Source organism: Anthonomus grandis, chromosome 3 (genome assembly GCF_022605725.1).
Source record: "Anthonomus grandis grandis chromosome 3, icAntGran1.3, whole genome shotgun sequence".
Classification (NCBI taxonomy): Eukaryota; Metazoa; Arthropoda; class Insecta; order Coleoptera; family Curculionidae; genus Anthonomus; species Anthonomus grandis.
The window spans coordinates 12,548,997-12,575,503 of NC_065548.1; the positions used below are offsets into that span (position 1 = coordinate 12,548,997).

General features: G+C 29.9%; 1 protein-coding gene across 4 annotated transcripts in view; it reads right to left on the reverse strand.

The window, feature by feature from the left end:
* Nucleotides 1–279: 279 nt before the first annotated feature.
* The window catches only part of LOC126733777 (uncharacterized), a 559,879-nt gene continuing 533,651 nt past the window's right edge, over nucleotides 280–26,507 (reverse strand). For 3 of the 4 annotated variants that reach the window (XM_050437172.1, XM_050437171.1, XM_050437170.1), the window contains exons 7-18: nucleotides 16,350–16,511; nucleotides 8,538–8,594; nucleotides 4,817–4,886; nucleotides 2,992–3,149; nucleotides 2,759–2,934; nucleotides 2,527–2,700; nucleotides 2,351–2,468; nucleotides 1,769–2,098; nucleotides 1,352–1,709; nucleotides 1,082–1,299; nucleotides 802–1,006; nucleotides 280–736 (exon numbers count right to left, since the gene is read on the reverse strand). In XM_050437172.1, the coding sequence (XP_050293129.1) occupies nucleotides 519–736; nucleotides 802–1,006; nucleotides 1,082–1,299; nucleotides 1,352–1,709; nucleotides 1,769–2,098; nucleotides 2,351–2,468; nucleotides 2,527–2,700; nucleotides 2,759–2,934; nucleotides 2,992–3,149; nucleotides 4,817–4,886; nucleotides 8,538–8,594; nucleotides 16,350–16,511 (2,244 nt within the window). In that variant the 3' untranslated portion in view covers nucleotides 280–518. Of the gene's footprint in view, nucleotides 737–801; nucleotides 1,007–1,077; nucleotides 1,300–1,351; nucleotides 1,710–1,768; nucleotides 2,099–2,350; nucleotides 2,469–2,526; nucleotides 2,701–2,758; nucleotides 2,935–2,991; nucleotides 3,150–4,816; nucleotides 4,887–8,537; nucleotides 8,595–16,349; nucleotides 16,512–26,507 lie in introns of all 4 variants that reach the window. The other variant, XM_050437174.1, reaches the window with a different exon arrangement.

Consider the following 26,507-nt stretch of genomic DNA (forward strand, 5'->3'; position numbering starts at 1 on the left):
CCCATGCAGCGTAAATATTACACATTCGGAAATTTACATATAAATTACTTTAGAAGATGGATAACGACTAGGCATACTTTTTTTTTACAATTTTTACATGGAGTTTACACTATCTATACAAAAAGATACAGCAATAAATGATTTCTATAATATTTTGGGGACGTTTACACCGGAGTTAATACCTTCATAACATAATTATTATCTCCAGTTTATTTATATGTATACTCCAGTGTGAACAAATAAGTTTAATTTTTTAAATTTATCAGAAGATACCATAACTTCATCTACTATCACGAAAATTTATTACTAAAACATTTATTTATTTTTTAAACATACTTATTTAAATAAATATTTAAAAAAAGTCCATCTTTTATCCAAGCTGCTTCATGTGGCTTTCCCATTTCTGTATATTATATTATATTAAGAAAATATATTATTGTGGTGGAATGATCAAGAGGGATGACGTCACAAAAAACAACTTATTACATAAACAATTATATTAACTAAGGTCATTTTGATTATGTTCGTTTATTGGCAGTACTGGACAGGTTGGCACAAATATTGCTTCGTTCTACATGTTGATATCCCCCTATTGGACGGTTGTCTCTCTCTTTCAAGGTGGAGGAGAGTGAGCTGCTGCTCACACCGCTGTCGCTCGATTTTTCACTGAGGCAACTTTTGCCCAAAATTGTTAAGGACCCTTGCTCGCAAAGCTCCGAGTTAACAACGTACTTTACTGCAACAAAATTGAACAGTTAAAATTAATCTGAAAAATCCTGATTGGGTGAGGAGGTTCCTCACCAGAAGAAAACTTCTCATCAAACGAGTCCTCCACCGTTTTCTTCCTACTGATCAAATTCCTCTTGACCGGGTCCAGAAGTGACGTTTGCCCATGCAACGTGACGTACGAGTCTTTGACTTTGAGGTCCGTCGTTGCCTGATGCATACTCATTTCGTACTCTGCACCACCCTTGACGTTCAATTGATTTTTCTGCGCCTGTCGCACCTAATCCCACCAAAACCAATGCGAAAAAAAATCACTAAAATTCTAAAAATATTCCCAAATAATTTACGCACCTACCCTAGCCAGAATCTCGTTGTTACACTGCTCGACCACCGAGTCCAGATTATTTTTGTCGCCCTGATCGCTTACGTCTGACTGAGGAGACACGTGTGCCCTCTTGTGGCTGTCATAACAACCCGAATCCCTTGACGTATGACGTCTGCCAAACGGTTTGCGCTGTTGTCGCTGATCGTCGTTCTCGCTACTTGATCCTGCTATGTCCAAGTCGCTTCCAGCTAAAATATTCAACGATCTTGAAAGGGTAAAGATTGAAAAAGCGAAACTTACAATCAAGTTCATGAAGAAACTGCACTGCAGTTAAAATCTTTGCCCGATGTTCTCCGTTTACTATGCCCAAGTAATCCATGTCAGACGGTTCGATTTCCTTAAACAGTTCCAGGTCTTCGTAACCGTTTAGGATGAACACAGAAACATATTCGGATAAGCCAATTTTTTGCAATAGATCTTGCACAGATATAGGTCGACCTTTAAAGGTTTTAACCCATTTGGCGTCTTTTTTCAGCTTGACAGTTCTTTCACTAAGGAGTTCAACGTTTTTAAACTTAAAAGTTCCCTTTTTGCCATGGGAGATTCCTTTCCATTGCCCATTTGCATTCATCGAGAGTATATCGATTATATCACCAGCCTAAACAGAAATTTAACCTCAGTATATATAAAAAACCAGAAAACTAAATCTAGTTTTACCTTGAATTTGAGAGCCTCCTTATCATATGGACTAGGAATCTGATCTACGAGTGCTTTAGCCCTTCCGATGATCTGTTCTGTAGGGCTGGGCTCCACGTCTTCATTTGATATGGAGCTATGGTTGCTGCCAGCCCTTACTAAAGCTTGTGTACTCGATCCAGAACCACTTGGAATACTTTCAACGGAACTAGCAGAGAATGTGTGAGTTTGTTCTTGGGAAACTCGCTGCTCCTCCCCTTTGAGTCTTGAGATTTTTCTTTGGACGTCTTCTCTTAGTCCACGGACTTTTCCTACTAGGCTGGACACCCCTGATGATCTTCCATCGCTAGACTGGAGAAAAACGTTTTTAATAAATTGAGTACACTGTGAAAGGCGCTAAAAAATCTAATTTTAAGAATCCTAGCAACGATTTTATTGATTTTCGTTTGAAGAGTGTCCTTGAAATATTGAGTAGTTCTTTAATTGACTTAAGAAATCTTGATACTGCCACAGGCTTTGTAAGATTTAAAAGCAAACTCATATAATGATTTTAGTGTCATAATAACAATGAAATGTTAAATGGGAAAATATGCTCAATCTTACCACATGGACGGTAGCAATCTGCTGCTGACTGCAATTACTGAATTCTTCCTGATCTTCATAGTCTGAACTTTGGCTAGGGGAGAGGCCATCCTCACTTCTCGGATAATTATGGCTCCTTCTACTCATTTACAAAAATTATTTACAAATTTTGTTACAGATTATTGCACCCTACTCACCTGAAATGCCTGCCTTTGTTACTCTCCAGAGGGGTATAGTACTGTGGAGATATCATGCTAGTCATCTCCATAATTTCTGATCTGCTAGTGTCCATGGACAAGGTGGATAGGCGAGAGCTTACGCTCTGAACGTCTGAGCTTGCGTAGTCGCCACTTTCGCGTTCTTTGGAAGACCTGTTGATGCCAACACAGTTAAAACAAAGACTGATAGGTAAGCAACAAAAAGTGTTACCTAAGTGGTATGATCGTGGGCGGATATCCCGCCTCTCTAGGCAAAATCAGACCCCGCCTAGGAGTCTGACAATGGGCGGTAGGTAGCGAAATGTCACCTGCACTGCGCAAAGATATTACACCCTCGCCATTTTTTTGGTCTGGACGTACGTTTAGCGTAAAACATACTCTTCCATTCTAGAGGGAAAATTAATTATTCTAATGATTAATGAAGAGGATTTTGGTAAGTCTTACCTGGATTGTTGCCTGCCCACCTCCTCCCATTAAAAAATCTTCCGGGTCACTTTCGTATGGGGGTTCGTCGTACCAGTGGCCCAATCGGAGGTCGTGAGGGTGGGCAACACCTGCAGGCGCTAACATTCGGACATCGTCGTCGTACATGTACGTATCGTCTGCAAAAAAATAATTTTAGTACTTTTTTTACTGGTGGAGTTGATGGAGATGGTTGGCTTAAATGACATTCTTTCTCAAATTTCGTTTAATTAAAGTTGAAAAAGTGTAATTAATTATTAAATCTTTTATGGTAAAAACTGATTTTTGTATTATACTTAATTAGCTCAGTTGGCGTGGCTGAATTCGCGACGGCTTTTTTCAATATTTTTAATGTTAACAAAATTCTAACCTAAAATATCTGCAGTAAATGCAAAAATGACATCTTAACAAGCCATTATGTGGCAGTTGGTCCAGATTTTTCCACAAAAAAATCTTGTTCTGAATTAAACGCTTTTGAGATTATGGAATTGAAGGGTTCTTGTCCGTTGACATTTTTGTCAAGATAGTGAGAAAGGCTTTAAGAAGGTGCACAGTTTGGCATCAGCCAGTGAACCTCAGGAAGAAACGGATATTTTATAGGAGCTACAAGAACGCCAATAACGAGCTAATAATATCATGTTATTTAAAGTTCTAGAAGGAGATGACCTCCAAGAAGCCATGAACCTACTTGCTATATTGTCTGATAACCCACCTCGCATAAAAGGGACCTCAAGTGTACATAAACCAAACAAAAATTTAAAAAAAGGCGAGGTGGATCAACTGATAAAAAAGGGCTCAAGAGACCGAATATATTTATTAACTCTGATTGAAGAGAGAAAGATACACGGCAGTTTAAACCGAGTTGAAAACACGGAAAGAGGACGGTGAAACTGTAGTCATTAAATACTTGAATGGATACTTCTCCTAGGATATGTAAATCCAAGAATTATGAAGTTCTTTATCAAAATCTTTCTACTGACTGTTACCCTATTATTATCCTATCAAAAACATAACTGATAAATGATATTGGTAATAATGAAATAGGGTTGTTTGATTACAGCATTTATCACTGTGAGAGTAATCCAAATCCAAGTAGTGCACTAAGGGTTGGAGGTGTGCTAATAGCGGTACTAAGAACTATCACTAGTTTAGTACTAGTCGTTTCGTTGAGCAGAGAGTAAGATAATGCAATTTAGTCCAGGTGCTTGGGAGATAGAACTGAAACTTTCCAATATTTGCAAATAACTAAGCCGATTTTAATAGTTTAGATGCAACAAGGCGAAAACGGTTAAATATCGGAATGATTATGGATATGAAGGTAGTAAAAATCACCCCTATACATACAAAAGCTCCTCAAATTGAGCCCAACAATTATAGACCAATATCAGTCCTAAACACTTTTTTAAAAATTACAGAAAAAGTGATAAATAGAAGATTGACTGATTTTATAAAAACATAATTTGGACCGTTATCAATATGGGTTTTAAAAAAACAGCAGTAGCTGAGTAGCAACAGCAGACTAATTTGAATATGTAGCAGGTAAACTTAATATAAATAAAATATGTGCGTGTCAATCATATTCATCGATTTATAAAAAGCTTTTGACACTGTTGATATAAGACAGTTTACCCAATAAACTAAATTTAACGGTAAACTGCAGTCTATAGTAATTCTTCCTAAATCTTACGGTTTTTCACTTGCTGGAGTCCTTAAGCTCACTTTGTAAGTTAAGTATATTAATTGTCTTTTAAGAATGAAAATGTCAAATTCTTTTAAAAGTAAAATCTAGCAATTCTATAAAACTTACCTGAGGTCATTGGACCTCTTATTCCTTCCTTTCCTAACTGCAATAAACCCTGTTTTATGTCTCGTAAAATCTAAAATAAAATACATAATTATAAGTTATAAATAAGCTGTAAAATAAGTTCTAATTAATAATAAGTTATGCATAACCTAAATGGATATTAATGGATATTTTCAATTTTATATAAAATATTTGCTTAGGCTTAGCAGAAGAAAGTGCAATAAAAATACAAATAAGTTACAAATTGAGCAAAAACATAAGAATGGCTTAGGACATAAACATTTATATAGATCAAAAATTGAATTTATTTTTACTGTCACCTATAAAGCCTCAATGTAACTTTGTCAAGATGGCAGGAAAAAGCTACTGTAACACCTAAATGCCATATAATCCCAAAAACTTTGCCTCCCTTGCCTTATAAAACATGACATATGCTACACACTATCCCTCTGGGAAATCCAGGAACTTCAGATCTTCCCGGTCAGGAAAACTAGCGCAATAGCGATACAAGGTGTGTGTGTGGGGAAGAGGGAGGGATCGCATCCTGGAAAAAGCCCTTATATGCATGTAAATGTTACGTAGTACATGGCGAAAGGGGGGTCGTTAAATGCGGTGAACCGCGGAATTTTATTCAAATAAAACAACTTGGGATCATCATTTATTTAGGGCCAAACTACGGCCGGGATAATTGCAATTGCTTATTTAGATCGTAAATTTTCGGCTTGAGTTGGGTGAGTTTTTCTTAGCGGTATTCCGAATGCTTGGGGTCTGGAAGAACAACGAGTTTTTTGGGAAAGAGTGTTTAAAGAGTGGGTTTTGCTAGTTCTTATTACACTCTATTTATTACTTTTGAATTATGACGTATATGCACAAACTTTGAAATATTTTACCTTTTTTTAATTAGGATTATTTGAACCTTCAAAAAAATTTTTTTAGGTATATTCGGTTATAAAAGTTTATTTTACAACAATTTATTTTTGGGTAACAAAGACACACTTAAAATTACTTTCTTCTAAATGTTACTCTTAATGATTTTTGTGGATATTTAATAGAAAAATTATAATGTAACACCAGAACATAATATTGATTTGTATCAAAACAATTGTGTAATATAATTTTCTTAAATATAAGGTTTTTATTTTTCCTAGAAAATTTTTCAATTTTTATAGTTTCTTTTTTAATAATTTTTTTATTTTATTATTTATTCTCGGCTAAGACGTATTTGGCATTTTTATTATTATTAATTAAATAATTTATATAGTTTTCAGATATTTAATTAATATTTCTATTAGTTTTTTCATTAGAACTAATTTTAAAATTTTAGTTAATTTTTAATTTTATGACTTTTTCAACATTACATTTTTCTGAAATTTTTTTACTAAAATATTTATTATGGAGTAATAGGTATGTATTTTTTACCTTCATTAAATTTAACTTTTATCCTTATATCACTTAAGAATAAATGTTAAATATATTTTTTCTTCCGTTCTTAATTTTTTTTTTTGTATTTTTAAACAAATTAATCTTTAAAATCAATATTATTTATTAATAATTTTATAATGCTCAAGAAAATAATTAATTATCATAAGCAACAAATTAAATGCTAATTTTTTTTCTATTTATTGATTTTTTCTTTTCTTGGTAATTATCATAAATCTAGTATTTTACTCATTACTAATTTTGATATTCAATTTATTGATTTATTAACTTATTATAAAATTTAACTTAAATTCATGTTCGTGATTACTTTTTCTCATTCCTCATTTTTTCAGGATTCCTTTTTTTCAAGTTTTTAGTCAAAATTTGATGAATATTTATTATAACTTATAGTTTTTGACTTTTTGAGTTTGGTTTTTTTCTTTTTTTTATTATCATTTTTTATGAAATAATAATTATCATTAATTTTCAAAGTTGCTGATACGCTTTGCTTTTAAAATAATTAAAAAAAAAATTAAATAATAACCTAAAATTGTGTTTTATTAAGTTATGCTTAAGCTAAGTATATATTATAGCTATATTTCTGTTGATTTAATTTATGTTAATTATTAGTCATTATTTAATTTTACCTTTGTGTACAATTTCCCAAAATGTATTTTCTTTATTTGAAAATTATAAATAATTCAATAAATTTATTACAGTATGGTGTGTATTTAATTTTTGTTAAAATGATTAATTAATCTAAAAATTGCTGGTGCATTTTTAGCATTTCCATGCATTGCTGGAGATTATTCAGAGAAAAGTTTTTCTTTTGTATTTCGGTTAATTTTTTTAAATCATTTTCCTTCTTTTTCAAGACTTTTTTGTCTTTTACAATCGTTTTTAATTTTTTATGTTATTTGTATTCGAAACAATTTTTTAATTTCACTAAATTTTTAATTTTGTTTTTTGACTTTTTCAACATAACCCATTTCTGAATATGTAAAATGTTATTTATGATAACACTAATATTGACTTATTATTAATTTTGATATTAAATTTGCTTAGGTATCTATTTATTATAAATTTTAACTTATATTCAAATTCTTGAGTAAAATTTTTATTTTATTTCTCTGCTCCTTTTTTGAATTCCTTTTAACTTATACGTCCAATTTAATAAATATTTAAACTGATTTATAATTTAATATTATGTTTTGGAATTTTATTTTGTTTATTGTGCTTTTTTATGAAAAAGACTTAAATATTAGTAACAATTTTCATAATTGATCCTACCTTTCCTTTTCAAATAATTAAAAAAAAAATAGGTTTAAGTTCTAAGTAATTTTACCTTTCTGTGGATTCTTCCAAAATGTAATTTTGTATGAAAATTATACATAATACAAAAAGATATATTATATTATGATGTGTATTTAATTTTTATTCAAATAATTCATAATTATAACATTTACCTTTGCATTCATAGAAACCTTTAGCGAGTTATTTTTTTGACTTTCATTTATATTTTAAATAATTTTTTTTTTACAGTATTCCCTTACTCTTTTAAAAATATACTCTTTTATTGATAAAATTAATTAAATATTAAATAGTATGCATTTTTTAAATTTTCATTTAAATAATTAATTAAAATTACTTGCAAGACTTCACTTTCATACAATTTATTTCAAATGATTCTTTGTTTTTGCCCTATTTATATTTTTAGTTTTCACAAGCAAATTTATATGTTAATTAGTAATGAAAAAAAATTTCTTTGAAAATTAATCAAAGTTAGTAAGTGATTAATTTAAACAATTAGGTGAAAATATTATCAATAAATCAATTAAATTCGAATGAAAACATAATTAAAGAATATTTGTATCAAAACCTTAAATAAAATTTTTAATGGATATTTAAAAAAAATTGGATGGAAAATAATTTAAATATTAACTAAAAATTGAAATTACAATAGATATTAAAAACAATAACGAAATGAACCTTAAATTAAATTTTTAAAGACTATATCAAAGAAATTGGATGAAAAAAAGGTTGGCATCATATCCATTTAAGTTATGCCTATTAATAATATCTATTGTACCCGGTTATTAAAAAACAATAACGAAATGAATATCAAAAAATAACTCCAAATTAACATATAAATAATAAAAAATGATTTTATTAAGAAAATCACATAAACGCTGTATATTCCCCAATTCATTTAATATTTTAATTAACTTCTAAATAAACGAGTCTAAGCGATTTCCTTAATATTTTCCCTCTAATTTGCTAAACTCGTTAGTTTCTTTCATCTTACCTCCTCGTGTTCCTTGGTGAATTTCTCCCTTTTCCTCATCGCCTCCTGAACTTTCAGCTGGAAAACAAGAAGAAAAAACCCCAGTTAGAAAAATGGCGGAAACGCGCATTTATCAGTCGAAACGAGTAGTAGAGTTACTCTTACGTAAATTTAATTGCCTCACCCCGGTTTACGTAAATTAGTCTGCTGAGTGTGGATGGGAACCAGTCGAGTTTACAAATTTTTACTGATTAATTGATTTCGGCTATTTTGTAAAAAAAAAATCCAAATAACCAAGTAAAATATCAATGATCTTCTGTAATTTCTTAACTGCTGAGGGTGGCGCTCTCGTAGATAAGGCTAAGAACTTATAACTGTCAAAATTAAAGAGCTTATAGGTCTCTGGTTCATTTATATTTTCTATTGGTGAAGCTTATGATGTATTAAAGCCTTTTGATTAAGTCAGTTCAGTAAAAAAGTTTAACTTAAGGATAGGATTGCAAGAAAGTGCAATCACATGGGAGTAAGAAGCTGCTTACCCTATAAAATAGACTGACCTCTAACGCTAATCAAAGACTCTAAATAACCCCAACGTCTCAACCCCCGTTTTCATCTTGGGGGGAAAAAAAAAGCGGGTCCGAACACCGTTTAGTACAAGAAAAGTGGATAAAATTTTACGAGATCCGGTTTTGTCTAAATGACCGGCGGGGGACATTTTAGCCACCGCTGGGAAATACCGGAAACCGCGCGAATACATCACGTGACTAAACAAAGAGCCTAACGACAAAGAGAAAACAAAAACCCTTACGTATGGGGGTTTTTGATGGGTAAAAAATTCAGTGAATTACTAAAGATAATGGCACGGCGAGTCTGGAATTTAGGGTGAAGTGCTTTTCCAGATAAGGAAATGGTTCAGTTCTTAATTCTTTCAGAAAAAACTGTAAGAAGTTTGATTAGTGACAGATTGTTTGTAATATAAATGTTTAATTTTTAATTATAAATATAATTTTTGCATTTAAATTGAAGAAATTTCCTAGTGATTTGAGGCCTCTGACCACGCATGATTTTGTAAATTAAAGTCGGCAATTTAATAGCATCATTGATAGCATCAATAGTACGTAACAAAACCCTTTTTCTGAACCTAATCTAATATAATTGTTAAAAAAAGCCTACATTTATTGAAATGTGTACATGGTCGAAGTTCTAAGGCGAAAAATAAATAAAAAGAAACCTGGATCGTAATAATTTTCGAAATATCTTAGTTAAACCCAGATGGTGATCCTGAGGTCCTTAACAAACTCTGTTGTAATGTAGCAAGTGGTTTAACTAAGGACCCTTCTTCTAGAACTGAATTGATGTCTTATCTTCAGAATTTTAACTTTACTAGAAATTTTAGAGACGGTATTTTGGGCAAAAAAAGTGCCATTAAGATTGCCAGATACAGCTCTGGATAGTCTATCAGCTCGTAAAACCAGACTCTATAGGGCATTTTTGTTGCCTTGTTTGACATTTTCTTGGGTAGTTGCGTTATTTAAGGAAGGGAAGTATGAATATCCTACTAATGACTCTCTTCTACCAACTCTATCTAGGGTTATCGAAAAACTTGTCAAAGGGCCTAGAAGTATTAATTACAATCATTCAATATTATCACAAAAAGGCAATTTGGATTTCAGACATCAAAGGGTACTCAGGATGCTATAAACGTCTTTTTGGAGAACGTTTACTTTAAACGCTTGTAAAACTTTTGATTGTGTGCATCATGGATTACTGGATGGATTATTGCTGCAGTCGGAGTCAGTCTGTTGTACATTCAGGAAAAAAATCATCTATCTAAAGCATTACTTGCGGGTTTTGGACCCAACTTTGTTTTTAGTATACATAAATTATGAGTTGAGTTAAATATCTCAGGAGAATTTACCCTGTTTGTATACATACATCGATAATATGGTGAGATAAAGTTGTAGATTAGAAGTTACAGCAAGCCATGGAGAATGACATGAATATCATTAATCACATCGAATAGTCTTTGTTTAAGTCATAGGTAATTTAGATGTGATGTAGCAAGTTTGCTCTTAAAGAGTAACTTTTTGCAGTCTGATTGATCAAGTATTACCCTTTGAAGACCATATTCTAATTTTAAGTATAAAGCTTTTATCAGGATGTTTTTCTATAAGGGTGATAAGGGAGGAATTGGGATATCAAGTGCATGGAAAACATTTTTCATTATTCAAGTCACATCTCAGTCCTAACAATCCTTTTTTCATACTTGGCACAATTTCCCACATCTCATAGGCAGAGTTACAACTCCACAAGCTTTCTAATTGTGTGTCATTTACACTTTGGATAATTAAGCATTTACCCTTATCATCGTCCTTCATTTCTTCATACTCACTTAGGTTAACCTTAGTATGAATGCATTTTTGGTCTGTATTTTCCGATAAAATCAGTTTCATTCTAAACTTCCAATTCCAGTCATTCTTCCCAGTCATTTAATGGGTCTATTAAAGAGTTTTCTGTACCTGCCATTTTCTCTTTTTTTGGTATACTCCTCACTTACTACGATACTCTAATTTAGCTCTTGCTATTTACCTCAATAGTGTCAACTACCTGTATTTGTAGACCAAGGCGTTTAGAGTTTGTTTTGTCCTCACTATTACAAATAAATTTATTATTTAGCATATAGTAAATTAGAACGTTAGGTTTATATTTCATTGGTTACAAAATTTATATATATTAATTGAACTTAAGTATTTCTTGCACTTAAGGTTTCTTTATTGCTACATTTTTTGATACTTTTACTTAATACTTAAATTGAACTACTTAGATTTTCTTCTCGGCGTGCCTTTGTATTCCATTACCTATTTTCACTTCCTTCTTATCAATCATTTCCCGTATTAATTCTTATTCGAAAATATGCAAACAATATACTTTACCTGTGCGAGAGAGATGCAAAGGCAGATTAAGCAAAACACATTGTCAAAAATGTGTGCGGACACTACGACTACAGACAAGAAGTGAATTAGAAGTGCAACTAAACGCACGTGTATATCATAAACCTCTCTTCCTTATAAACCTTCCTTTTGTGCCTTACTAGGTAAGTCGAGTATATTACTATTTACTATTTATTAATTTGATATACTTTCTATATTTACATAAAAATAATTTACTATTACAATTTTACGTAAGGGTTCTGATCAGGGGATAACGGGGTGAGCGGGCTTATACTATAAAATTAGATGTTTTTAAGATAATTTTAAGAAGAAACCCGAAGTAGCATTCCCTTTGTATCATTTTATACAAAATCTAATACAGGTCCGCACCTAAATCAATAAAAATTTCGCCCTTAATCCCCAAACTGACCCGCCTCTGTCCGAGCTTAATAGTTAAGCGCACCGGTGCCGGGTAAGTCCCCAAGGTACGCACGTTCTTTGTCCGCAACAAGCAAAACTTTTTTCGTCTTAGACCCATAAACTGGATTCCGGGGGCCATAAAACTACCCCTAATAAAACCTGCCAGGGTGAATCTTGAGCCGGTCTCGCGGGGCTCTCGGAATCCGGAAGTCCCCGAGAAATATAGACGGATGTCTCTTTTAGTGTTGGAGGTCTCGTGATTTAGAGGAATTGAGTAGGTGTTAATACAATCTGATAAAGTGGAGAATTTTTAAATATGTTTTACTTAAGTCTTGAAAAAGATCTCTGTTTTAAGTTTGCCTCATCCAAATGCCCAAAGCCATGTTCAATGGTTTCCTAGCATTCAAATAACGTCTTACAATTCAAAATCTCATGTTTTCAAATTCTTATAAAATGTTTTTAATTAATAAAGTTGTATTTACAGATGCAAACGTATTTACTATGCCTCAAAATATCAGTCAAAAGTATTTTCAATAGTTTTTTATCCCCATATAAGAATACTATCCAGAAGAATATAACCCAAAAAATATTATGGTAAATCATGTAGCATCCTAACTTTCCCGCTTTTTATGGTGATCCGGTAAAAAATCTTGTATTTCTTATAAAAATAATAAATATTTTTATCTCAGCAATATTGTTAACTAATAACTTAAATTATGAAAATAATAAAATTTTAACCTCATTAGTGATTTTTCCGATTCAGAATGTGTTTTATTACCATACAGGCATATGGTATTCTTATTCTCAATAACAAAATATATGGTGATTTCAAAGATGATATTGACTATCAAAATAATATTTATTTTTCTGAAAATGATAACCAATCCCCGAAATGGATCGTCGCAGTTAGTAGTAAATAAAGATATTAAACAATTAAACATAGTGTAAAAGAGTATATAAGATAATATATGAGTCGTGTAAAAGAGTCAGTGATAAAATTCAAATTCAAACTGTTTTAACATCCCAAATAACACATTATATATTATTATCGTTAGATATATATTTTATTCGATGATTTTTTAGTAAATTTTTGGTTTTGGTATATTTATTAACCGTATATGGTCAAAGTTGATTTGTTAAACTCTAGAATATACGTATATCATATTCTATTCTGTTTACAAAAATGAGTACATTTCGACGTTTATAAAAATTGACACGGGATTTACATATCTAGTTTTTAAACTCGATTACAACACCTCAAATATTTGATGCAATTCTTCTGAAAAATTCCTGATTTTCGTCCATAATATTTAATCTAATAGGGCTGTTTTTATATCAAATTTTAATAAACAGTCTTATTTAATTAAATATTACATATATAATTTCTGCAGAAATATTGTTTTTCATCAAAAAAACCCTTGACCCCCCACCCACCCCAAACATTTGACCAGTAAGGAATTCCTGTGAAAAAACACTGTTTTTCGTCATAATATCCAATCTAATAGCACTGCTTTTGTATTAAATATTTATTAATACACATATATGTAATTAAATCAAATTTATATAAATAAACTGGGTTATTAGATTGGATATTAACGACGACACCACCTGTTCTTCATCCGTATTATTTTGGAAAACCATGTTTTTTTGAAAACAAATTTCTTACTTATAAGTTGTGTGGGGTGGGTGGGGGGATAAGGGTAGGATTAATAAAAAACGTTTTTTTTCAGAAAATATTTGCCTGGGAGAAAAATGATTATTATCAAAAAAATTTTATCAAGCGGACACGTATATATATATATATATATACTTTTAATATATATATATATATATATATATATATATATTAAAAGTATATATATATATACTTTTAAATTAGTTTACACTGAGGCTGAAAATCAATCTCTGGTATCAGAACAAAATGTCATGAAGTTGCCACCTTCAAATTTTGTTAATGGAACCTCCAGATCTACAAGGTAACCTTTTTCTGTACGATTTTCGAAATTTGACAATGGTAACTAGTTCATAATTTCTTCACGTAGTTAATCCAAACAATAAAAAATGTTTTTAAAGTACTAGCAATTCGTAGCCTTTTATCATATATTAGACACATATATCACATATATCAGACACTGCATCAAACCTCTACTATGGGAGAGTTGAAACACTTGACAGTTTCATAAAAAATCCTTAGTATCTCGTTTCATGATCTGATTTTTCTTATTCTAGCTATGCAGATATATTTGCAAGTTAGTTGGTTATATTTTTAAATTTTTTTTATTTTTTAATTAGAATATTAAGTGTGTCAGTCTCCCAGTCTCCCCTACGGCAAGGAAACACCATCTCTCCAAAGTTTTACGACTCTTTTGGAACATACTATTAAAAGGGCAGATGTATACGAATACGGTATTAACATAAATGGAGAGATAATTCAAGATTTGAGGACGATCTCATAGTAGCGTCTCATCGTGTGATATTAAGTCTGTCTCTTAAAGATCACAAATAAAGAAATACGTCATAAAATAGGGATAATGGATACTATACGAGTGGAAACTAAAAAACTTATCGCAGTAGAGGACGCTTACCTAACAGATGGACTGAAGATACATAGACGAAGACTAAAATTACCTGAAATCGTAATATCAATAGAACTGGTAATAAATCGATGTTTTTTTATACAACTTGATAAATTGTGCGAGGAAAACCCAATTTCTAGAAGATCTAGACGATATTATGCAAAAAAAGTTTAATTTTCATTGTCGCAATTTAAAAATAAATTGCAGCATAAAGCTATTTACTCAAGTGCATTAACACTCATATACTAAAAAAAAAGTTGGGCGCCAAAAATGCACCAAATAATTCACCTATGATTATGCATGTCTATTTAAGTGTTCTGCCTAAGAAAAGTTAATGATTGTCAAATCTACTGATCCCGAGGCCTTTTTGGAGTAAAAAATTACTACGATTATGATTTAAAGAAAAATATGCGAAAAAAATCGAAAAGTTCAACTTTCATTGTCACAATTTAAATATAATATGCATCATAAAGCTACTTACTCAAAGTGTATTAAGACTCGTAAATATTTTTAAAAATGTTGGGCGCCAAAAGTGCCCCAAATAATTCATCTATGAAAGAAATGTTCATTTAAGTGGCATAGGAAAAGTTTATGATAATTAGATTGGCAGATCTGGCTCTTTTGGGGCAAAACGGGCTTATCAAATTTCTTACTTTTTTTCCTGGTTGCTGTCTATTTATAATTTTTCTATTTAAATTAATTTATTGTATATATAATATATGTACTTATGGTGGGCGCCAAAAAGAAACAAAGAATTCATTTATAGTGCTTAAGTTAATTGGATAGAAAAGGTCAACAAATTAGAAATCTGCTGGTTTGACAAGCCTTTTTGGGGCAAAAAAGTAACTACCATTAAGATCTAGAGAATAATATTCAAAAAAAAAAATGAAAATATAAATTTTTTTATTACCATTTAAATATATTATTTAACATAAAGCTATTCACTCAAAGTGCAATAACACTAAAATTAAATTTTAAAAAAGTATTGTAAAAAAGCGCCAAAAGTGTGACTCTACTGGTAATAAAAATGCACCAAATATGACAGAAATGTTCATTTAAGTGGCCTAGGAAAAGTTAATGATTGTTAAATCAGCTGATTTGACAGGCCTATTTGGGGCAACAAACTAACTACGATTAAGATTGAAAAGTTGAATTTTTATCATCACAATTTAAATATATTATGTAACACACAAAGCTATTCACTCAAATTGCAATAACACTTAAATACATATTTTTTTTAATGTTGGGCGCCAAAAGTGCATTAAATAGTTACAGCTGATCAAGGCTTAGGGCATTGTGGGATTATCAGGATTTTCACTGCTTTTCTGGGTTGTCGTATAGATCTCATTTTCCACGAATATAATGAAAATTATAATTCACAAAATAAAAAAATATTTATTTCACTTATTTAAGTGTGTATGTATTTTCGACCTCTAAAAATAAACAGAACTTAATCCTAAATTTTCATGAGAATTGCCTGAGATGGTAATATCAAATGAACTGGTAATAAAATATTGTTTTTTTTTAAATACAACTTGAGATCTAGACGGTAATGCAATTTTTATCATGAGTGATTTCAAAGAATCCTAATCCATGTTTCGTTAAAAACTGATATTTTATTTTATTTATTTCCTATCATTATCATTTTTATGCTCTTTTCGGCTTAAAATTAATAAGATTTTTAGTATCCAAAGCCAGTTCAGACAAATGAGTTTTAAGGCACATTAAAGTAAAATCTCAAAATGCTCATCTTTATTGATAATAATCACCACCACAATCAAAAAATCAGCTTAGTAAGTCAATTTTTCTCAACTTTTTCAGCATCCAATACCACTTTTTTAATTATTTAGTATTAATATTTTAGTAAAAAAAAATACTAAAAGGCTTATTTACCCATGCTCATTTACCTTATATATCGTTTCCTCGAATGAATTGGGAGCTCCACCGTTCATTTGTAAATGTCGTAGCCTGTCGTAATCCAAAGGATCCACCATCGAACGTAACACCGCATGTTGACCCAGATCGGTTAAACCCAAGCCGGACTGCAAGACGCTGTCTGGTGTGTCCACCTGAAACAAAAAATAAATAAATACTCTAATAGTGTGATTATAATTGACATAATTGACAACCTAATTCCCATTTATTACCCTTGGTTTTATTTAGGATTCAGTTCCTCAGACACTTTAACAGATTAAGATTTTTATTAATAAATAATTTTTTTTTGTAATCATCAATATGAAAAGAGATATTAAATAATGTGTCACCTACAAATATATTTTTTAGGCTTTTAGTAGAATATTCTTGAATTGAAGACTGAAATCTAATTGATTCAACCTTTTAATGCAAATAATCCGTAAAATCATTCATCCGATTATTCTGAATGCTTAAACAGTCTAGACATATCCACCCTTAAACTTCGATCTCATTGTCAATGTCACGTTTTGCGTTTGTTTTACAAGAGGAACCCTTATTAGCCACTTGTCTCGTTAACTCAGCGTGCACCCTCTGGCAAGGGTAATGCGACCGGTCGGACCGGAAAATGAGTTTTTCTTTTGTTTTGCTGCCGACACGATGACTATGCCACATATGTGGGAAGTAAGGTAAGAAAAGGTGTATTTTCCGGGAACTTTATTATTGATGGTTTTCCTCGATAAAACTTATAGGATGTTTGAAATATGTTAATAAAATAATTTCAAATTCATATTATTATCGTTAGTCACCAATTCTCTTTCAATAAAAAAACCATAGAATATTAAACAGTTTGCCTAGTAACCAAAAGTTTCTTTCTTTGGTTCCCGTAATGATCCTTGCCTAAGACGAATCTTCCTATTTTACTGGTTCAAAGATTGTTTAATATATACTTGCAATTTTTTCTTATAAAATCTATTCAACTAAAAAAATTGATCTGTGCATCTTGTATAATAGCGCCAGTATTTCGTGTGAAATTTTATTGACTAAAAAACTTAAATAACTAAATTGTTTCGAATAAAAAAATAACTTGTCATTTTAAATAAGTATATGTTTAAATTTTAGGTAAAAAAACGATTAGTTCTTAAACAATTATACCTATAACTGAAGTATTGGTAACTAAAGAATTTTTTTCTGAATGTTGCATATGAATTTTACTTAATGAAAATACCGTTACTAGAATATTTTAATAACTATAATTTAAATAACTAACCTTCTCTAAGTTTCTTTTTTAATGATAACTAATCATATCATAGAATAATTAATAATTATTTTTTGCAAGTGAATTATTAATGATTACAAGTTTTGTTTTATAATTTGCACAATTTATCGACTTAACTTTCTTATTTTATCTATAATAAAATTTTAAAACTTCAAAATATTTACATATATTAAATCCATTTAAAAAACAACATTTAGATAATTTTTTTTAATATTTCGTTATCGTATATTTATTTATTCTGAATTCTTTTTATATTAAGAAGTCTAAATTTAAAAAAACAAAAAACAGATTCAATACTTAGATAATTATGAATATTAATTATTAGAGTATTGGTAAGAAATTTATTTTCTGAATATTGCATATGATCATTATTATTGCATTTAGTTAAATAAAATACTTTTATTCTAATAAAATGTAATAGCTGGAACTTAATAAACTAAAAAAAATTCTTCATGTCTCTTTAATAATAAAAATAATTTTTTTTTATGCATATTAAAGATTATAAAATGATTACTAAATATTTATCTTTAACTAAAATTTTGATGACTAAAAGTTTTATTCTATATTTTGCCTCATCTATCTACTCATATTTAGTTTTCTTATTTTAATTATAATAAAATGTAAAGCCTTCAAAGGTATTACGTATTAAAAAACCAATTAAAAAATATAAAATCCAATTAAAACAGCACTTTTTAATGGAATTTATACTTTAATTTGGTCATCATATATTTTTTCTAAATAATTATCTTATTAATACTTGAAATTTCTACTTTTCATAACATTTTTGCATCACAATTAAAAAAAGTAAATAACTATAATGAAATATTTTGCTTCTCATTTTAACAAGTTAAAATTTTAGGTAACAAAAACCAAATCAGATAATTGTACTAATAACTTAAGTATTTGTAACTAAATTAATTTTGTGAATAGTCAATAATTTTATTAATGTTAATACAGTTCAAGTATAAAATACAAATACAAAAAAAATATCAACTTAGACAATACACCTATTTACAATAAAACTTCCTTCAAATTTAAGTATAAAAATCTAAAAATGTATTTAACGGATTTTTTATTAGTAGATTTACAATTATATTTTAAAAATAACTGTTTGGTAAAAACGAGTTTAAATGTTATAAATATTTGTTACTCCAATTTTAGATTTTATACTATTATATTTTATATTTTAAATATTTTTCCTATTATAAAATTTAAGATTTCAAATGACAATCAATAGGTACCAAATTTTTTTTACGAATAACTATAATATTAATAAATGAAAATCCTACGTTGAGATTTTATTTGCTGGTTAATGATAAATAAATTTAAATTTCTAAAAAAAACTCTATTTGTATATCATGCAAAATTTATCTGTTTATTGTCAATTTTCCTCTTGTAATACAATCATATTTAAAGAACTAATGCTAGGCAAATTATTTTTAGACATTTTTTTTATAACTACAATCTAAATAGCTAAAAATTCACTTTACGTAAATATATATGCTGATAATACTTATTCTTAAGAATTGACATTCAGTAGCTATTAAATTTGTTTAAATAGCGAGTTGTATAAATAAAAATCCCATTTTTAAATGGAATTTATATTTTTATTTAGATAATAATATTATTATAACCGTTTAAGAATGAGCACGATTTATTTATTTGAATATTTATTATCCGAACAAATATTTGAATTTTCCATTGTCTACTAGAATTCTTATGACTTTTAAATTGCTTGAATTTAAAAGTCACATTGCACAGATTCTGATATTGTGCCAAAAATTATTAATTCTACTAGAATCCCTACTTTTAAAAATTAACTTAATTTTATGTGGCAATATTGATTTTTCTACTGTGTATATTACTTAAGAACCTCTTCAGTCTATTTTCGATTCCTTTATTATAGTGACGCATATAAACTGTTCTACCAGAATAACTCAATCTAGTGCTACATTCTATAAACTATGTCGCGTCATCTTTTAATCCGGAATTAATCTTATTGTACTGTTTTAAATTCTGACTTAATTCTAAATTTTCTATAAAATTTATCGATACAAATACCACGCGAAAATTATACCGTATTCTTAAAGATAAACATATTCTAAACTTTAACTACTTATGTCAAATAACTAATTGGAACTTTCAATCTGATGTCTGGAAAAACCCAGCAATCGTCATCAACCTCTAGAAGATTCCCAGAGGTCATAAAAAAATCAATTTCAAGTAGTAATTTTTAAACGCTAATACCATAAGTATAGCCCATAAATTCCCATGAAACTATTAGGCTCTTAGGTATTAGTATTTTCACAATTGTTTTTAATGAATTATGCACTTATTGAGCACTTTGCATCCGCTAAGTAAAACAAGCTGGACAAAGGTCGCACGGTCACTTTACACTCTTAGTGACCTAGTGAAGGTTCGTTAATGCCCTTATGCTCTGAAATTAGTTAACGTCAACTTATTAAACATCAAGTTAACATTAACAACCTTTATGGTTATTAAGGTATGTGGTTACGAGTTTGGTTATCGTGCGTTAATGCAATAGGTTAAAGTACTTAACCCATTATGATTAGAGTATTAACCTCATTGTTTCTACTTAGAACTAAATGACTTAAGAGGGATAAGTTAGTGAAAATAAGGTTAAATTAAATATATGTAAAGACCGTAAAGGCAATCTATAATTTACACCTGCCTATGAACATGCGCTCATTATTTCACTTAAATAAATTCTCAGACAGCGTCTTTTTTCATAGTTATGTGAAATATAAGATAATAAGACATATTAGAAAATTTAATCCCAGAATTATAAGGGCTGCTAAGGATATTTATTAAGATAAGAGGCTGGCCCAAGCAGGTAGTGTAGATAAGGAGACATGGACTATTGTAAATGAATTAAGAAAAAAGGCTTCTTCGTCTAATTCATTCCCTACTTCATCTGAGTCCCTTAACAATTTTGCAAGTATTGCAAAAAACATAATGAATACCATAGCTCCTAACCATGATCCACTTTTATAACTTCTTAATGAGGAGAATTTATAAAGTGTTTTTTTATGTCCATATTATTGGCACAGATCTGAAGTACTATAAATGACATTAGAAGCAAAACCTTTGATACTATCTAGATCAGCTATTAGGTCCTTTTTCCAATTCCAATCTGTTGTAGTACATGTAGTGCAGCTAAATTTGACTGTATTTTTAAACCATAAAACAGAGCTATTCGATACTCGACTAAATAGTAGGATGTCAAAAACTGTCAAAAACTCCTTAAAAAATATAAAATATTAATTCTTCATTTATGTTTACATTCGTTTGCTTAATTTGCAATCATATATCAGTAAATCCAGAAAGGCTATCTCACAATTACTCATTTCAAGTCAAGTCTATATGATATTCTCAGGCATTTTGCAAGTCTTTGAAATCACACTTGCCGAAAAGAGTAAAGATATGTTATAGTAATAAATATTGTAACGAAATTCGGGAACACACTTTTATTGTCAACGTCAAAAACACTAACCTAACTCGCCTTGACTGTCGTTTAATTGTTTCCAAGGTAAAAACTGACTAAACAATTAAAAAACTGAATGAATTGTCACGAAGCGCGTCCTTTTTAAAACCCGATGGAACAGTTTCGAAATATTTAGAATTATCTTCATTGTTTTTGCCGAAAGAGACCAATAATTTTAGGAGAATACTGACAGTCAAAGCAAGCAAGTTACAAATTCTAAAAAATTAGAACTACAGGGATTTACAATAATTTAACCTAAATAACCTAAATTGGGGCCAAAATGGGGCTCTCGAACAAAATGAATTATTTAAAAACTAAACACTATAGATAAAAATAATAAACCAAACGTAAGTAGAACCCTAAAGAAACTCTACGAATCAACTTCAACTACAGAATACTAATAAAAATAGTACAAAAACTAGGAAAATAACTAACGTATTTACATTTTCATAATACTGCTCCCCTCTCAAGTTTGATCCTCCTGATCAAACATGGGACCACCTTAGTCATGATAGGGCGCTAGCCGGACGATGGTTACAATTTTCATCTTCGTGGTCGGATGTCGCTGGATACGGTACACCACGTCGTTGATTTTGGTGACCACATTGAATGGACCTTCCCAATCCTTCTGGAGCTTTGGTGACTTGCCCTTCGTCCTCCGTGGATTGTATAACCAGACTTTATCCCCAGGATTAAAACCGGTAGAATTTGCCTTTATGTCATAACGTGATTTCATTCTGTTACTTTCTAGATGAAGTTTATCCCGTGCTTGTTCGTGAACGATTTGTAAGCGTTCTTGTAAATGGTCGACGTACTCCTCAGGGGTTTCAGACTTATGGGGTCTTCCAGTAATAATGTCCAAAGGTAAACGAAGTTCATCATAGTAGACAACTTTTGCCGGGCTTTTTCCAGTTGACTTGTGGATAGAAGAACGATATGCCAATAGAAATGGTTGTATACAGGTATCCCAGTCGGTTTGCTTAGAGTTTACCACCATCCTCAACTAGCTCTCAAATGTGCGGTTAAATCTTTTAACCATTCCATCAGACTGAGGGTGTAGTGGGGTTGTACGGGCCTTATTGATTCCCAGCAACTGGCATACTTGTTGAAATATTTGTGACTCAAAGTTCCTTCCTTGGTCTGAATGGATCTCTCTGAGTACACCAAATCGACAAATCCAGTTCTGGAACAGCACTTCAGCTACTGTCGTTGCTTCTTGATTTGGAATCGGATAAACCTCGGGCCACTTACTAAAGTAATCCATAGCAACAAGAGCATATCGGTTTCCGGAGCTACTAGTAGGAAAGGGTCCTGCTACGTCTATGGCAATTCGTTCAAAGGGTGCACCAACAAGATACTGCATCATCTTTCCTCTTGTCCGGGTTCTTGGGCCCTTGCTTGACGAATACTGCTCACACTGTCGGCACCAGCGTTCAACATCTTCATGACTGTTCAGCCAGTAAAACCGTTCTCTAACTTTTACCTTAAGGTCTTACTAACTCCAAAATGTCCTCCGCCGACACCGCTATGAACAGCTTCAAGAACTTCCGGAATCCGTTTTGGAGGAAGGACTGTCAGATATGTCTTTTCTTTTCCATCTACGCTCTCCCAGACTCTTTTTAACATTCCATCTTCTATAACCAATGAATTCCATTGAGACCAATAAGCTTTTATTTCTTTGTCAGAAATATCTTTCCATTCTGGTTTTGAAATTTCTCGAGATTTCAGTTCGTAAATAAGACCAAATTTTGGATCATCACACTGATCTTGGATTAAATTAGCTACATCCCACTCTTTAGAACTATGAAGGCCAATAATTTTAGGAGAATACTGACAGTCAAAGCAAGCAAGTATACAAATTCTAGAAAATTAGAACTACAGGGATTTACAATAATTTAACCTAAATTGGGGCCAAAATGGGGCTCTCGAACAAAATGAATTACTTAAAAACTAAACACTATAGATAAAAATAATAAACCAAACGTAAGTAGAACCCTAAAGAAACCCTACGAATCAACTTTAACTACAGAATACTAATAAAAATAGTACAAAAACTAGGAAAATAATTTACGTATTTACATTTTCATAATAATATGTACAGTAAACCATTTTTTTATTTAATGAATTTACTTAATATATTAATAATAATTCCATTTTAGACACAAAATGACTTGGTTTTTCAAATAACTTTAAAGAGTGTATAATTTGTTTAGCAGTCATCAATTTATTTATTCAATAATCATCTGCTGAAAAACATTATTGCTTCTAAATCTTAAACATCAATAATAATAGGAGTTAATTAAAAAAATTAAATACTACAACAATGATCTGACTAACTTTATAATAAATTTATTTTTAATAAAAAATATAATAATGAATAAAAATAAATCCAGAACTTATTTAAAATAAATAAAGGCTATTAAATAATATGTAGATAATTATGAAATAAATTGTTATTAATCCAAATGTTTAAAAAGACCACCATTATTTTATAAGCTTTTGCGCGCATTGATTACAATGTTTCTTTGAATGTTGTTGAATGAATTGAAATTTTATTGCACGCTTCTCTTATTTTTAAACTTAGATCCTCTAAATTTTGAGGTGTAGTCTAATAAACCTGGTTCTTAATAAAACCCTACATGGAAAAATCCATGGCAGTTATATCAGGCGATCTTGCCGGCGAATTTATAGGATCTTTATTACCAATCCAACAAATATTAACACGAATAAAAACTAGCGCGAAAGCTTGATGACTTCTGTCAAAAATATTATTTTTGTTTCGTAGCCTTGACAGCGCAGACTTCAACTACTGTCACAGGCAATTAAATGAAACGGATAATATCAATAAATATCATAATTTGAAACTACATTTTTTTAACATTTAGATCGGGTTTAACATAAATAACCAATAGTTAAGTTTAAGCTTTTAATTAATTTAATTTTAAATCATGAGGAAAAGAATAAATATTTAAAAGTATTTAAGTTTTTATCTGAAAAATTCCTGATGATAGTTATTACGTTAAAACGTTAAGAAACATATGAATTAGATAAATCATTTTAAAAGGAATAAAAAATGCTTTAAAAATAAGTTGTAATATTATTTTGTAATTTACTATGCAAAGATTTAAAGTATGTATTTACGTGTATTTATATTTTTATGTGTATTTTTAATTGAATTTTTTTTGTTATTATTTACTAGCTTAGTGTACAAAATTTCGAAAAATCTTATTTTTTTTTGTGGAACTAAAGAAAATTATTATTTATAATTATTATTATTATTATTATTATTATTATTATTATTATTATTATTATTATTTCCTAATAAATCTAATCATTTCTCACTCAAATTTCAATTTTAAAAATTCCTATGCATAATGAGCTCAATTTGTCACAAGCTAAAAATAGATTCTGAAATCCAAAAATCTTGTATATTAATTTCCAGGGATGTTAAGTAATCGTTACTACTAAGTATTTTCAAAAATTTAAAGTAAATGTCAAATTAGAAAGTGCTTTTCATCACTAAATTATTAATAGGTAATTATGAATTTGTTTCAATATTATAGATTTCAATTAACAAAAATTTTATATGTAAATATTCACTTCTTTATATTCATAACTAAAAGTTCACATTTTTTTATCCTTCTATGCTGGTACCTGATAACTAAATTTATAAAGTGCATGGGTGCATCAAGCAGAATTTTTTTTACCAGGCCGCGTGACCCATATACGTGTCATATTTTCAAATAATATTATATTATATGGATGTATTACATAATATCTTATATGAAACACTAGTAACAATCATATTTACCGTGTTAAATTTATTTAAAATATTATTTTTTACAGACCCTAAAATGACTAGTATTTTAGTGGGTCTAGTAAATTAAAAATATAATTTAAACTAAAAGTAATTTATTTAAAAAAAATATTTGACTAAAAAATATTTCTATTAATTTTTCCTTATTGCCAATTACTATAAAATGTGGAGGAGTTACAATTCATTTTTTTTTAACTAGAACTGTAATAATCACCTCTTGCATATAAATTCCTCTTATAACACCAATACTCTTGTGTTAATAACAATTTAATTCAAAGACTTCAAAGCACGTCTAATAGCTGTTATTACAAGAATTTTTCCTTAATAACTAGAAATTTTCCTTCTGTATTTTGGATATAATGAGCTACGCTGAACGTCGATTCTTCTATTTTAATATTAAAAAAAACTTCTTGATCCCGCATTTGAAACCCACGGAGTATCCTAATTAACCGCACAAAGGACCAAAAAGTATCCAAAGGGCTTATTAAAGAATAAAAGTCGCGCACAGGACAAAAGCGCTCACTATTATCGTTATTAAAAATGTCTATAAAAGTTTTAATCAGACAGCCAAGAAACTAATTTGAGGTTGCCGCTAAAAGTTTTCAGAGCTTAAAAAAATTCTGGCTTTATATATATTGATTATTAAAAATCTAAATCCAACAAAAAATAATTACTAAACTCACTCAATATTATTCAATTCACTAATTGCCAAACCGAAGGGTTTAATAAACAAGCACCCCCAAGAAAACTTCTAAAAAAAAACATTCAAATACCCAATTTTAGATTTCTAATTAATTTATATTTAATTAGACATCCGCGGCAAGGAAAGAAAATTAAAAGTCACGCAAAACTTTCGAACAGTCCTAATTACAAAGGAAAACTTCTGATAGGAAAAAGGATTTGTCAATTTTTAAAAGGCTTATTTAAATTGGAAAACCCAGCGGACAGTTGGGTGGCCTAGTTTTAGAGCAATCGGTAAGTTTTAATGAACCCCTATAATGTCATTTTAGAGAAACAATCTATCATATTTCAGACTGAAGCGGGTATATTGGTTCAAAGATGAGTTTCTTGATTCTATTATTTTAGTAATGTAGTCGTGCTATATTTCGAGTCATGATATAGGTCAAAAATTTTATAATATTGATTTTTTTGGATTTTTTTGGATGTATCAAAGTTTAGTTTCTTTACTACTTTATAAAATTGTTTCTCTTACGAATTGAAGTTTCACCAATTTCATATGCAAATTATCATTTTAATTAAATAATTTATAGCTCAAACTGAGACTGAGATATAGGTCAAAAAAATATAAGAAAAATATTTTTTTTCTCGTATTTTCTGAGATATACTGCCTATTTTCAATTCTCTCCTAATAATAGAACTTTTTAAAGATTTTATTTATCTTAGAGGTTTAACCAAATATATAAGAAAGTTATTTACCTTAATAAAATAATATGAATTTTTCAGACTGTGACACGATAGATGTTAAAAAATTGATGTTTATTGCAATGCAGAAAAAACCAGTATCTTGAGGACTACAATAAAATTTCGATATA